General features: G+C 44.1%; 1 protein-coding gene across 1 annotated transcript in view; it reads left to right on the top strand.

Moving 5' to 3' along the window:
• LOC141174294 (cadherin-8) overlaps window positions 1-14398 on the top strand; it is a 650627-nt gene that overhangs the window by 445013 nt on the left and 191216 nt on the right. Inside the window, exon 8 of the mRNA XM_073659153.1 lies at window positions 967-1103. Within this exon, the coding sequence (XP_073515254.1) occupies window positions 967-1103 (137 nt within the window). The remainder of the gene's footprint in view (window positions 1-966; window positions 1104-14398) is intronic.

Below are 14398 nucleotides of genomic sequence, written 5' to 3'. Positions count from 1 at the left end.
CAGACCCTTTGCTCAGTATTGAGTAGAAGCACCCTTTTGAGCTAGTACAGCCATGAGTCTTCTTGGGAATGATGCAGCAAGTTTTTCACACCTGGATTTGGGGATCCTCTGCCATTCTTCCTTGCAGATCCTCTCCAGTTCCGTCAGGTTGGATGGTGAAGGTTGGTGGACAGCCATTTTCTGGTCTCTCCAGAGATGCTCAATTGGGTTTATGTCAGGGCTCTGGATGGGCCAGTCAAGAATGGTCACAGAGTTGTTCAGAAGCCACTCCTTTATTATTTTAGCTGTGTGCTTAGGGTCATTGTCTTGTTGGAAGGTGAACCTTTTTTAGAATTTACCAAATGGCTGCAATGAAAAAAAGAGTGAAAAATTTAAAGGGGTCTGAATACTTTCCGTACCCACTGTAAGGGTGATCAGCAGCAGAGATACTTATGTAACAGATCAGCAAACAGAAGTTCATGTTAGATATCCTGTAGCATAAAAGACCCTTTAAATCAGATCAGACTCTAGAACTGTAACCAATCTTCCAGGAGAACTTGGAAATCTTTTTCTTGCTTTATAATATGAATTAACTGAAATAATCTACCAATAAATCACAGCTTTAAATATTATACCACCGAGACGCCAGTATAATTAATTTGCATGGCATGCAGCCGGTTTGATATATTGTATCACGATAAATGTCGTAGATTGCATATTTATAGCTTGATTAATAACAGGTTTTAAACATGTCATCAGCCAAACTTGAATCCGGCTCATAATTTCCTTATTGACGATGCCTATTTATCACGCCGGAGTTGATTTACTGAGTGTTTGTGAAACATGTAACATATGGTACCACAGAGTAAATAGCTGATGTTACTGTTGAAATCTACTAATGCTATTAGTGATACCATCCAAATAAACAATGTCCCATTATTTATTTATTTTTTCATCATTTATGTGTTTGTTTTTTTTTTATTCTAGGTTCTCTATCGATCGGCATACGGATCTAGATCGTCAATTTAACATCAACGCGGATGATGGCAAAATAACGTTGGCTACGGCACTAGACAGGGAGACGACTATGTGGCATAACATCACAGTGGTGGCTACAGAAACCAGTAGGTTTGCTGATTTTTTAAGGGAATGTTTTGGAGACTATGTATCAATATTGTCCATTGTCTGACATGTTTGGTTCACCGTGAAGCTTCCAAATGTTTGACTTACTCATGAATTGTTGAATGATTGATCATCAGTTGGTCACAACTTGACCTGAGTTGGGTTGAGACTTGTATGCCAAAGAAGCCATTGAGCAATTTAGCATAAAGTGCTTAATTTTGGAATTTTGGGTTTCCTAGAGGATGGTAAACACTTGGTGGAGAAGCAGTTAAATAGTGCTTAATAAAAGATCAAATACACTCCCATATCTTATGCATGGTTTGAAGAATGAATTGGTGCGTCAACATTAAAAATATTGTAGAACCCCAGGGTGCAAAGGTAGCAACTGCACCTAAGCCCTGGTGGCGGAAAGGTTCCAAGGGTGCTATCAGTATTATTAATGGCATGTGGTAGGTGATGGTTCTGTTATAGATTTTGCCTTGGGGCCCAGGAGCTTCAAGTTCCAAAAATGCACTTTTCCCATCCACCTGTGGTCCTTCTATAACCTAGATTCTCAACTGATAATGTGTGCACTTAAAGAGTTACACGCCATGTCTCTATTTGGTACTCATATGTCAATATTTTTTTGGCGGAACCCGTTGTCACTCACAGTGTGGGAAAGACTAAGTGCAATACGAAGGGATGAGGGGAGGGTAGCCCAAACGCTAGGGAAAGGGGGACTGGAGACCCCTAGGCAGATCTAATATCGTCCTACCTGTCCTACCGTCCCTATATAGGATCTGCACCTATTGCCTAACAGGAAACCTAATCCCTGTATATCCCTAGAGCTAGGCCCTAGAAAGGGAGGGGGGATAAGCACTGGTTAGTCCCCACTAAAAGCTAAATACAACTAGGGAGACAAACAAAGGGGGGAAAACTTAGCTTCAGCAGACACAAGAGAGATAACAGCAAACGTCCATCAAGGGCACCAGAGAGGAAGCTAGCCAACTGCTGTTGCTCCAAGCCTTCACAAGGGAAAAAGAGAATATCACAGACGACTCCCTGAAACAGACTGAGAGTTTATAAACACCCAGGCCAGAGTGGGCCAGTCAGAGCAAGAGGGGGGTTGCCACCGGGTCCAAAAGTCATAAGAATTAAGAAGGCATCTGCAATGCCAAACTCAGTGACCTTCTGCAGCCAGATCCAGATTGACTGTCTGTTATATCTGACACACCCGTGACACACATTGACATTGTTTGCATCAAATTCTCCAAAATTGAACAAGAGATTCATGATTATTGCTCAAAATCAAAAATGTTCAAGCACAAAAAGCAAAAAGTTTAGCGCAAAAAGTTCAAAAGTTCTGATAAAATATGGAAAGTTTGGCACACTTAAAATAACTTTATAACTTTATGAGGTTGCTGGAGTACATTTGTAAGAAAAGTTTAGTGACATTTTAAAAAGCTGCAATCAGCTGAAAACATCTGGAAACTCCATACCCACAGTGGCGAACACAAAAAAACCAAAACAAAAAACATAAAATTTACCTTAAAGAAGGAACGAATTAAAAGCAGAATAAGGCTTTTTAAAAAAAACAGGTGAAAAATAAAGGTGAAAATGAATAAAATAATAAAAAAATAGAAAATAAATTAATTAAAAGGTAAAATATAAGTAAATAAATTAATAATAAATAAAATAGAAAATAAATAAATTAAAAACAGGTGAAAACACCTGAAAAACGCTGAATATAAAACAAAGAATCACAATAATGAATCGGGCCCATAGTGCTAATGGTGCACCTCTAATGCACTACATCATATGTGATCATAGGGTAGGGTAGGTGTGCACAATATTTTTTATCTGGATTGTTCCACTCACAAGGGCCACAGTAAAACTTATATAAAAAGTAGAGCAATGAGCAGGTGCTCCATGTTCGTTTTTTTAGAGAATGGGGTTTCCCTGCTTCCCTATTTAGCAGAAACAGTAAAACATTTGACTTTTCTCCTGAATGGAAAGAACCATACTCACGCATAGCCATGTCTTCCTTTCTTGAGAAATCAATAGATAACATGATGGTTTAAAGGCTGCATGTGGCCTGCAGGATACAAGGTATGGAATCCTGGTTTAAGGGGTACTGAATGGTAATTTGTTTAGGTAGAAGATACAAGGCTTAGGAACACTGCGAAATATTGATTTTGTCCAGGGTTTTTCTGCTCATGTTTTGCTATTTTTTTTTTATTGTTTTCTGAAAAATTGATATAAATATTATTATACAGTTCTATAGGGGTTAATTGTATGAAGCTTGAATATTCAAGAAGAAATCAGGTGAAATAGCTGTCAATGCTAAATAGCATTAATTTTTGGCATACTTTATCCAAGGGCATGGTATATTCAACATGGAAGTCCCTGGACAAGGTCTTCAAATCGAGGAACATTTTATTGTTGATGAAGGCATGTCTCGTACATAGTTTAGTCTTTTCTGTGGTAACGTACAGATGAAAAACCTGGTTGATAAAGAAACAAGACCGAAGAAGAATCAACGTCTTCGAAATTTGGTCCTGGAGAAGGATGTTATCAATACAATGGATGGCCAGAAGAACAATCTAATCAATTTTGGCGCAATTCAAGCCACATATGTCTCTCGAAGCAAGAATCACCAAGCTACGACTTGCCTACTTTGGACACATCATATGAAGAGAGCAATCACTAGAGAAGGACATCATGGTTTGAAGAACAGAAGGACCAAGGTGAAAAGAAAGACCAGCAACTTGATGTCTAGATACTGTCAAGATAATGGAGAAGACCCTGGTTGACTCATCTAGACTTGCACAAGATAGATCTTCCTACAGATCGTTCATCCATTTGAGATAGATAAAAAATAAAAATATATATTCTAGGGAACTGGTTATAGGAAATTTGCCACCTAGGATGCCAAAACTCTAGAGGGAAAAGGTATCCCAGAGATATATTTGGTAGATTTTGCTAACAAAATGATGTTTAATAGCAATATATGCAGTGCCTATCCAGTCAAGGTGGTTTAGATGCTGTAGGGTCTAGTCAAGTTGACCATGCCTTATATCCTCACTATATGACTTGAGTAAATTTTTTTGAGGGCATGGCTCATGATAATTATTCCTTTTCTCATGGACATCGGCGTGTAAAGAACTCCAATAGAGCCATTTTTAATTTGCATCTAATTGATGACCCTATAACTGCATTCAAATGTTGCATTCACATTGAGATTTTTTTTATAGTCTTGGCTAAAATGCACAGCTTTGTCGAGATTTTCGAAATGGCGGTAAAATAAGGACCAATGATGAGTGAGCATGCTCGTTACTCAAGATTTACGAACATGCTCGGGTGTTTTCCGAGTATCTTCAGCGTGCTCGGGTGTTATATTTTAGTCCCTTCGTGCTCATGATTTGCGACTGACAGCTTTAATACATGTGAGGAATGCCTAAGAGGCAGGCAATCCTCACAAATATTAAAGCTGTCTGTCACAAGTCATGAGCACGGAAGGACTAAAACATAACACCCGAGCACGCTGAAGATACTCGGCGAGCACCCGAGCATGCTCGCCGAAAGGGTTAACAGGACATACTCGCTCATCACTAATAAGGACCTGTTGATTTTGCCTTAGTCAGTTGTTTAATTTTTGGAATTATTAGTTCATAAAACCCATGATATATTTCTATATGTTGATTTTATATTGTCTACAGTGTCTTTATTTTTAGATAAACAGGTCCAATTTCCTTTCGATTTCACTATATTTTTCCACTTAAAAAAATATGCAACATCATTTGTTTTGTTTACCGCGATCCATGAGTGTTTCTCCGGAATTGACCTATTGATACACTCAGTGATTATCCAACAATTTCCGTTGGTGAACAGCAAAGGATTGAGCGCCTTTTATTACTACAACTATGGTATTTGTTGAAGGTGAAATTGATAGTTAATTAGGTTTTGGGCTGCTTTCGAGGCTATGATTTTAATTGGCACTACAAGAAAGCATTCTGCATACATACATGATCATTTTATAGAAAAAACAAATACCTACCAGACGGCTTGTTTATTTATTTATTTTTTTTTACTTTTTAATTAGAAGTTGTCGAATTAAAAACTCCAATTATGGAGGATTACGTGGCGGTCCTTTCTTCGAAAGTCCTAAAAAAATGGGTATTTAAAAAAGAAAATGTGAGTTTTATGGACAATTTAGTAGAGATGTGCTCTATTTGCATTGGGGGTTTCCATTAGTAATATGACTATGCGTTTTAATTTACAGTCATGATAACACGTATGATTGCCTTTTCCTGTAATTAGAACAAGATGGTAATTTTTGAGATTCTATAATTCCACTAAGAAAATCAATACAATCCAATTATGTGAAGAAGTAGTCAGATCATTAGAAGAGTCACCTCTAGCAATGTGCTGCTTAGACAAATTAGCCCATGTCTAGATCTTTGCGCAGACCAAGCAGCCACTTCTACGTTGAATTTGTTGACAAGAAAGTAGAAGTAAAATAATAATACGAATAGAACTTCATCTGAAAGTTGTAATTGGCTTTAGGAATATTTTTGGTGTCATTTTGAAACATAATTAAGAAAAAAATATATCAAAATAAAGTGCAAGTGAAAGCGCCTGTAACATAATATCTACTGTGTTAGAATTTTCTGTCTTGGAATTGTTGGTTGTTCAAGATAATAATCCTTAAAAAAAACTTTTGTGAAGTTAGTTACATAGTTAATAGAGTTGAATATAGACTCAGAACCATCAAGTCCTAACATCTTAATCGAAAGGATAATAAAACCAACAATGAGACAGATTTCTCCATTTTAAAGGGAATCTGTCATCAGGTTTTTGATACCTCATCATGATTTAGGGGCAGATATTCTGATTCCAGTGATGTATCACTTACTGGGCTGCTTCCTGTTGTTTTTTTTATAAATTCCCTGTTTTAGCTGCTGCAGATCTAGCAGTTCTCTGAATGCTTAGTTCTGTATAACCCTGCCCACACCACTGATTGGCAGCTTTCTGCCTATGCACATTGTAAAGCTGCCAATCAGTGGTTGGGCAGAGTTATGCAGAGGTCATGAATATGGAGGACTACCTGACAGCAGGTTATCATATATCGTGGTTTATAAGACGCACCGGACTATAAGACGCACCCCAAATTTTGGGGTGGAAAAATAGGAAAACATTGTTTTTTAAAGAAAATGGTGGTGTGTCTTATAATCCATTTTGTATCTTACTGGGAGGGGGCGTTGGCAGTGGTCACAGGAGGCAGGGTTGCTGCTTCAGTAGACTGGCGGCAGCAGGAGCTCATTAGATGTCAGCGATGGTGAGCTGAGTCCCCTTTACCATTCTGTTCCCTGCGGTGGGCCACGGGAAAATGGCCACCGGAGACAGCAAATGCATAGATTGAGATCTAGGGGACGGGAACAGAGAAGTGAATGGGAAAGGGGATGAGTGCCAAGGCACCACAGCATCGCCCCGCTCCTGCCGCCACCATTTCCCCTCCCCGGTAAGCTCACTTTGGATTATAAGATGCACCCCCATTTTCCTCCCAAATTTGCAGGGAAAAAAAGTGAGTCTTATATTCCGAAAAATACGCTAACTAGTTCTCTAATGATAATCTCCTGCTGATAAAACACTGAGTTTATAAAAATTACACCAAGGAGTCAAGTAAGGGACATTACGAGAATCTGGGTCTCTTTCTCTACAATATGCTGCTCTCAAATTAGGTGGCAAATGTCTCAAGACAGAATCACTTTAAAGTGAACCTGTCAGCAGATTTGTGTACCCCAAACTTATATTGTCTATGTTAAGTCTCTGTAATGTAGAATAATTTTAGTGATCCATGTTTAAAATTTCAAAAGAAATCGCTTGTCCAATTTTCATGCTAATGAGCCACAAATGCAAGGGGCTTAACCTTGAACATACATCTCTCTAGCCTCTTCCTTGTCAATGACTGACAGGTCATGCTGCCCTGGATCTTGCCCAAGAGCCATCTTTCCCACAGAGGGGCATGCACAGTAAGGTTCTGAGACATTGTGAGGACCAGTCTATCAATCTGCACATGCTCAGCCCCCAGGATTGATGGCTCATGCTCAAGATCTCAGATGGGGCAGAAGGTCAATGAGATAAGAGTAATCTGTTATCAAATGACAGGAGGATGAAGATGGATGGGTAAAGACAGAGGCCACGTATAGATATGCATATCATAAACATCTCCCAGCAGAGTACCACAAAATCATGTTTTTTTTTAATATCATGTTGTGACTAGTGTTGAGCCACCCCCGTAGTGTTCGAGTTCGGTTCGGTTCGTCGAACACCCGTGTGTTCGCCGAACTGTTCGTCGAACACCTTCGAACACCGTTAAAACCAATGGCAGGCAAACAAAAACACATAGAAACACATAGAAAACACCTTCAAAGGTGTCCAAAAGCTGACAAACTGCTCAGAAGACACAACTAACACATGGAAAAGTGACAAGTACATATAGTCATGCGAAAATAAAAGAGGTGGAGGAGTAAAAGGAGGGGGAGACACAGATATAGGCATGTCATGCCTTTCTAAAATCCAAAAAGTGAGAAGCCGACACGGCCAGTCCGCTCCTGCCCGTGCCACCTCCGTGTCGCCGGGTTTGTGCCAGAGCCGCGGTGAACCCTGATGGCCAGCCCCCCTCTCCCAATACTGGTGCCTGTCCGCTGGTGGGTCGAGCGAGCTCCCCTGTGGTGGAGGCAGCTCTAAGCTTTTTAATTTAAATTGTCTCTCTAATTTGAATGAATACACTTTAAATCCATTTACAAGGATCTATTGGAGGGCAAGTCTCATGCCAGCAGCCGCGTAATTCCAGCTCCAGTAGCGTCCACTAAAGCTGCTGCAGTTAAAAAGCTTTTATAAGGATCGAGCTCGGCTGTCCACCGCAAGGCATCCTACTGCCAGTCCCAGCCCCTATGCCTTGGGGTGCCTCCTGATGCTCTTCACTGAGTATCCCATGGTCCCGAAGCATTTCCTTTGAAAAAATTAAGTGTCTAAACTACAGGTAGTGTAGCTTGCTTAACAGCCGGGATAATCCGCTGACTAGCAGACACTGCTACTAGGCACAAAGTATTTCCTGGGCTAGATGCAGTTAAAAATTTGTAATTAGATACTCTCGTTGGATGCTGAGAAAGCATTCCATAGAGTCTCCTGGCACGCCATATATGATTCTCTTAAAAAGCTTGGGGTAGGGGTCTAGGGGACCCTTTTATAGCCAAAATCACGGCCCTGTATCGCAATACGTCACCTAGGCTGAAGATAAATGGAACTGTAGCACCGAGGGCTCGGTTGCTACAGACGTATTGCACCTCACCCAGAGGTGTGATATCTCACTCTCAGGTAAGGATGGAGTGTGGATCAGGACCCGACACCTGCATGCATTACACCACATTGCCGTGGGGCAGGGCGACCAATATGCCCCTGAGATGGGCACGACAGTCCCTGTCCCTGGCTGGAGAGGGGGGAGGGAACACTGAGGAAGGGGAACCCTGTAGTGCAGGAGCAGGGAGGAAGCAGTTCCTGGGTGCATTGAGAAGGGAGTATAAAAGGTGGGCACCATCTTAGTTCAGTGCAGAGAAGTCTGAGCAGAAGTGGCAGGGAGCAGGGGCTCTGCATGAGCTCTGCTCCGGAGGCGGGCCTAGTAACAGAGGCCCAGGCCTGGAAGAGGGAGAAGGAAGGAAGAGGAGCGGAGAAGGCTCCAGGAACGAGGAATGAAGGGATCCCAGGGGTGCGGACTGGCGAGTCGCCACCGCACGCCAGAATCCACCTGCGTGGAGGGGTCAGGCCAAAGGGGGAGACCGGTCCCTGAACTAGTGGAGGCAGGAAACGACCCTCAGCTAGAAACCGGAGGCTCTGACATTTTATGTGGCGCAGCCCCTCGCTACACCCGCTAGGAAGGCACCACATAGGGTCAGGGAAACTGGCGCCAAGTTTACCAAGAGGAGGCCCGAGGCAGCCGGACAGAAGTGTTGGTAAGAATGGCCAGACAAAGGACACACAAAGGGGGTCCTGTGAAGTGCTCCAAAGTTATCTGGGAGTTGTCTGAGCCCCTCACCTGGTGAGCACAGTACGACGTGGGCAGCCGTTACCTGCAGACGTGGTCTGGATAATAAGAACTGTGAGTAAAGGCCCTGGACTGCATCACTGACTCCGTGTCGTTACTGCTGCTGCCCTGCACCATCACCCCCATCCTCCGCATACACTGCCCTGAGGCTATACTCCTCCCGTGGGGAGTTATGCTACGCTCTGCTGCACCCACAACACCAGCCTCAGCGGTCTGCCCTGTAGCGGCGGTTCACTCTGACCGCAATCCACGGGTGGCGTAGTCGGACATTTAAACATCAAAACCACATAAATAGTTCCGCCACTGGTTTGACCGCCCTGAGCCACGGAACCGGGTCGCCGCCACGAAGACTACAACCACCAGCATCCACCAAAAAGGGTCCGGCTCCGGGTGTCCCAAGGCCCAGGGGGTGCGTCAGAACATTTTCATCACCTTTCACAATCACCAATGGGACAAGGCAGGGATGTCCTCTGTCCCCTCTCTTATACATCCTAGTGACGGAGCACCTGCTCTCATCAATTCGCCATAACCCCAATATTAGGTGGATTGAGGTGGGAGGCACCGAGTACAAGTGCTCTCTATTTGCTGATGATGTCCTAGTATATATCACTCAATCACATATATCCATCCATGCTGTTATGGCTGAAATAGATCACTTTGTTACATGGTAAAATTTTAAAATCAATGCAGCGAAGTCTGAGGCCCTCGATGTCTCCCTCCCCAAATCCATATAGGATTCCATCCAGTCCAACTTTCCCTTTGCCTGGCCCTCACAGGGTATCAAATACTTAGGAATTCCTATTCATAGAGACCTCTCCCATCTATGTTATCTTAATTTTGGGCCCTTTATTGAACAATTCCATACAGACCACGGTTGGCAAGTTAGAACTGTAAGATTCACTACGTGAACCGCTGGTGTTTTGTGGAAAAGCACATGTACACCGCGTTCCAAATTATTATGCAAAAAGTGTTTAGGAGTGATAAGGGAAGAATTTGTTTGTTTGTCAGTTAAACTCATTGATGGTGATGTGTGTCAGTGCTCTTTATATCACTGTAAGCAATTGCAGACACCTGTGCTAATTAGTTTGGCAGGTGTGTCCAATGAAAGGCAAGACTACTTAAGAAGGCTCTCTCACATTATTAAGCAGCCTACATTTTCTGCCAAAATGGGAAAGAAAAAGGATGTGTCGGCTGCTGAGAAGCAACAAAGTGTGGAGTGTTTAGGTCAAGGCATGACTACAATCAACATTGTGCGATGATCAGGATGAAGTGTCTTGGCAATCAAGAAGTATGTAGCTGATTCACAGTACACACGTGTGCGTGCTGATAAGGGCAAATTGAGGACTCTTTCCTACAGGCAATTACGTCAGGTTGAAAGAGCAGCGGCAAAAAAGCCTTGTCATAGCAGCAGACAAGTTTTTGAAGCTGCTTGTGCCTCCAACGTCCCCCGAACAACAAGATGCAGGGTCCTTCAGAGGTTTGCAGCTGTGCATACGCCATCCTGTCGACCTCCTCTATCCACTTCACACAAGCAGAAATGGCTCCAGTGGGCCAAACATTACATGAAGACTGATTTCAAAACTGTTTTGTTCACGGATGAGTGCCGTGCAGCGCTCGATGGTCCAGATGGATGGAGTGGAGGATGGCTGGTTGATGGACACCCCACGCAAACACGGCTACAGCGCCAACAAGGAGGAGGTGGAGTAATGTTTTGGGCTGGAATCATGGGGAGAGAGATTGTCGGCCCCTTTAGGATCCCTGAAGGCGCTAAAGATGAACTCCATAATGTATGTGGATTTTCTCAAACAGCACTTCCTGCCATGGTTCAAGAAGAAGAACCGTGTATTTCACAGCAAGATCATTTTTCTGCATGATAATGCACCATCTCATGCTGCACATAAAACATCTGCATCTCTGGCTGATATGGGCATAAAAGGGGACAAACTTATGGTGTGACCCCCATGCTCCCCTGACCTCTACCCCATTCAGAACCTTTGGAGCATCATTAAAAGGAGTGTCTATGATGGCGGGAGGCAGTTCACATCTAAGCAACAGCTCTGGGAGGGTATTCTGTCCTCATGCAAAACAATTGAAGCAGAAACCATCCAAAACCTGACAAATTCAATGGACCAGAGAGTTCAGAAGCTCCTTTCGAACAAGGGGTCCTATGTGAAAATGTAACATCACCTAGAATAAAGTTTTGAGTTGAAAACTGTTTGATTTCAGTTTCTAACAACCTGCTAATGCTTATAATTTCAAAAATGACCATTTTTTTGGTCTTTATTAAAATGAAAAGGTTGATCGAAAAGTTTGGGGTATCTAAGAGTCTGGCAACCCAGTAGTCATGATTACTTCGAATTCTGACAATATGAGGGTCATGCTGCAGGTAGTGCAGCAAGAAGGCACTTATGTTGTCTTGCGCATCTCGGAGCCCCAAAATTATTTTCCGGGCTAGATGCAGCTAAAAATTATTTATAATTTTAAATCTGGTGGAGCTTATTATAGATGGCCTAATAGGATCAGTGCTGCACACTGCTACAAAGCCCAAATTATTTTCCAGTCAAGATACAGATAAACATGATTAGTAATTTGAAAGCTTAAAACGTTTGGTAGGGTGATTTTAACCAATCATCAAGCTTTTACTCTCCCCAGGATGACACAGGGGTAGAAAAGTCGTTTCGGATCCATGATTTGTTCATCTTTATGAACGTGAGTCTGTCTACATTATCAGTGGAGAGCCGCGTGCGCTTATCTGTCAGCACACCACCAGCAGCGCTGAACACACGTTCAGACAGAACGCTGGCTGCGGGGCATGACAAGATCTCCAAGGCGTAAGTGGCTAGCTCCGGACATTTATCCAGATTGGAAGCCCAAAAAGAGCAAGGGTCCAGTGACACAGTCGTGGCTTCAATGTTTACTTGGAGATACTCCTGTACCATCGTCTCTAGGCGTTGACTATGTGTCAGACTTCTTGTCTCCTGTGGCCTTGCAAAGGATGGGCTAAAAAAGTGGTGAAATGATTCCGCAAAATTGATGTTACCAGCAGATACTGTGGTTCTGTTACGGTTTGAGTGCTGAACACTTGACGGTCCCACGGTTGGCAAATTGGAACTGTGAGATTCACTACGTGCACCACTGGTATTTTGTGGAAAAGCACATGTAAGATTCTGCAACAGTCTCTGCTGATACTCCTGCATGCGTGCATCCCTTTCTATGGCAGGAATAATTTCTGCAAATTTACTTTTGTACCGGGGATCTAACAGTGTGGCAACCCAGTAGTCAGGATTATTTCTAATTCTCACAATTCGAGGGTCATGTTGCAGGTAGTGCAGCAAGAAGGCACTCATGTGTGTTGCGCATCCAGGAGCACCAAGTCCCTGTTGTGTTGGTGGCGAGGTAACAATCATGCTTCCTTCCTCTGTCCTCTCCCCCCAACCTCGCACAACAGAAATGTGATCAAGGTCTCCCTCATCTGATGAGTCTTCCATCAGTTCGTCCTCCACTTCTTCCTGGGCTCCTGCACCTTCCTCACTAGTTTGGCTGCTACCATGCGCCCTGGTAAAACCATCTCCCCCACCCTCACATGCCTGCCGCCTTGGTGCTGCCGACCTTCTGGACCTTGCAGATGTTAGCCCTTCCGCATACAACTCCTCCTCCTCTACTTCCTCCACCTCCTCTTGTGCCACCACCTGACTCCGAATTCTGTTTAACATGTGCTCCAGCATGTAAATCACCGGAATAGTCATGCTGATAATGGCATCGTCAGCACTAAACATCTTCGTCGCCATTTCAAAACTGTGCAGAAGGGTGCATAGGTCCCTGATCTGAGACCACTCCTCCAGCGTGATTTGCCCCACCTCTAAATCTCGTTGGCCCAGGCTATACGTCAGAACGTATTGCACCAGGGCTTGTCGGTGCTGCCACAGTCGCTGCAACATGTGCAGAGTTGAATTCCACCGGGTAGGCACATCGCATTTTAGCCGGTGAAGTGGCAGGCCCAACGACTTCTGTAGAGATGTAAGTCGCTGAGCTGCGGGATGCGAACAGCGGAAGTGAGCACACAGCGAACGTGCCCTCTGCAGAAGGCCATCTAGTCTGGGATAGTGGGCTAAAAATTGCTGGACAACCAGGTTCAACACGTGAGCCATACAAGGCACGTGTGTGACATTGCCCCGGCGAAGGGCCGCACCCAGGTTTGCAGCATTGTCGCACACGGCCTTCCCTGGTTTCAGGTCCAGTGGAGACAACAATTCATGAAATTGGTTCTCCAGAGCTGACCACAACTCCTCAGCTGTGTGATTCACATTTCCCAGACATTTCAATGTAAAAACCGCCTGATGACGTTGAGCCCTACTGCCAGCATAGTAAGGAGGTGTGCAGGATCCCTTCTGCGCAGTTAGAAAGCTTGTGGCATGACCAGACAGGCTTTGGGTGCAGGTGGAAGACCGAGAGGAGGTTGAGGAGGCAGAAGCAGTGGAGGAACTTTGACATAAAGAGGATTGACGCACAACTCGTGGGGACGGCAAGACTTGGACAGCAGCCCCTTGTCCTGCTGTCACCATAGTTACCCAGTGCCCAGTCAGCGACATGTAACGCCCCTGTCCATGCCTACTCGTCCAAGTGTCTGTGGTGAAATGCACCCTGTCACACACAGAGTTTCTCAAAGAAGCGGTGATGTTGTGTGCGACATGCTGGTGGAGCGCAGGCACACCTTTCTTTGAGAAGTAGTGCCGACTGGGCATCTGGTACTGGGGCACTGCGACGGACATAAGGTCTCGAAAATCCTCTGTGTCCACCAGGCGGAAAGGCAGCATTTCTGTAGCCAAGAGCTTGCAGATGGTGAAATTCAACCTCTTAGCTTTCTCATGGCTAGGAGGAAATGGTCTTTTACTTGTCCACATCTGAGGGACCGAGGGCTGGCTATTGTGTTTAGACGGGGTTGATAAGGGTGTCCCCGGCAAACTGCCGGTCTGTGAGGAAGATGCAGGCGGACATGTTAGGTTGCCTTCATCCAAAGGTGGTGCTATCGATGTCGGACAGCGCTCAACACCAGCTGGTGTTACCACCTCCAAAGAAAATGATGACCTGCCAATCACGCTGGCTGTTGCGGGTAAAGAGGTGGCAGGTCTGCGCCCCAAAACAGGAGTGACTGCTGTCCCCCCAGTCACAGAGGATGAAGAGGCCGCGGATGCACAAGATATGGCAGACGGTGGT

Source organism: Phyllobates terribilis, unplaced genomic scaffold (genome assembly GCF_046119375.1).
Source record: "Phyllobates terribilis strain yellow unplaced genomic scaffold, ASM4611937v1 Scaffold_13__5_contigs__length_258822181, whole genome shotgun sequence".
Taxonomy (NCBI): Eukaryota; Metazoa; Chordata; class Amphibia; order Anura; family Dendrobatidae; genus Phyllobates; species Phyllobates terribilis.
Note: the sequence above shows the minus strand (reverse complement) of the source record. Positions and strands in the feature narration are given on the sequence as shown.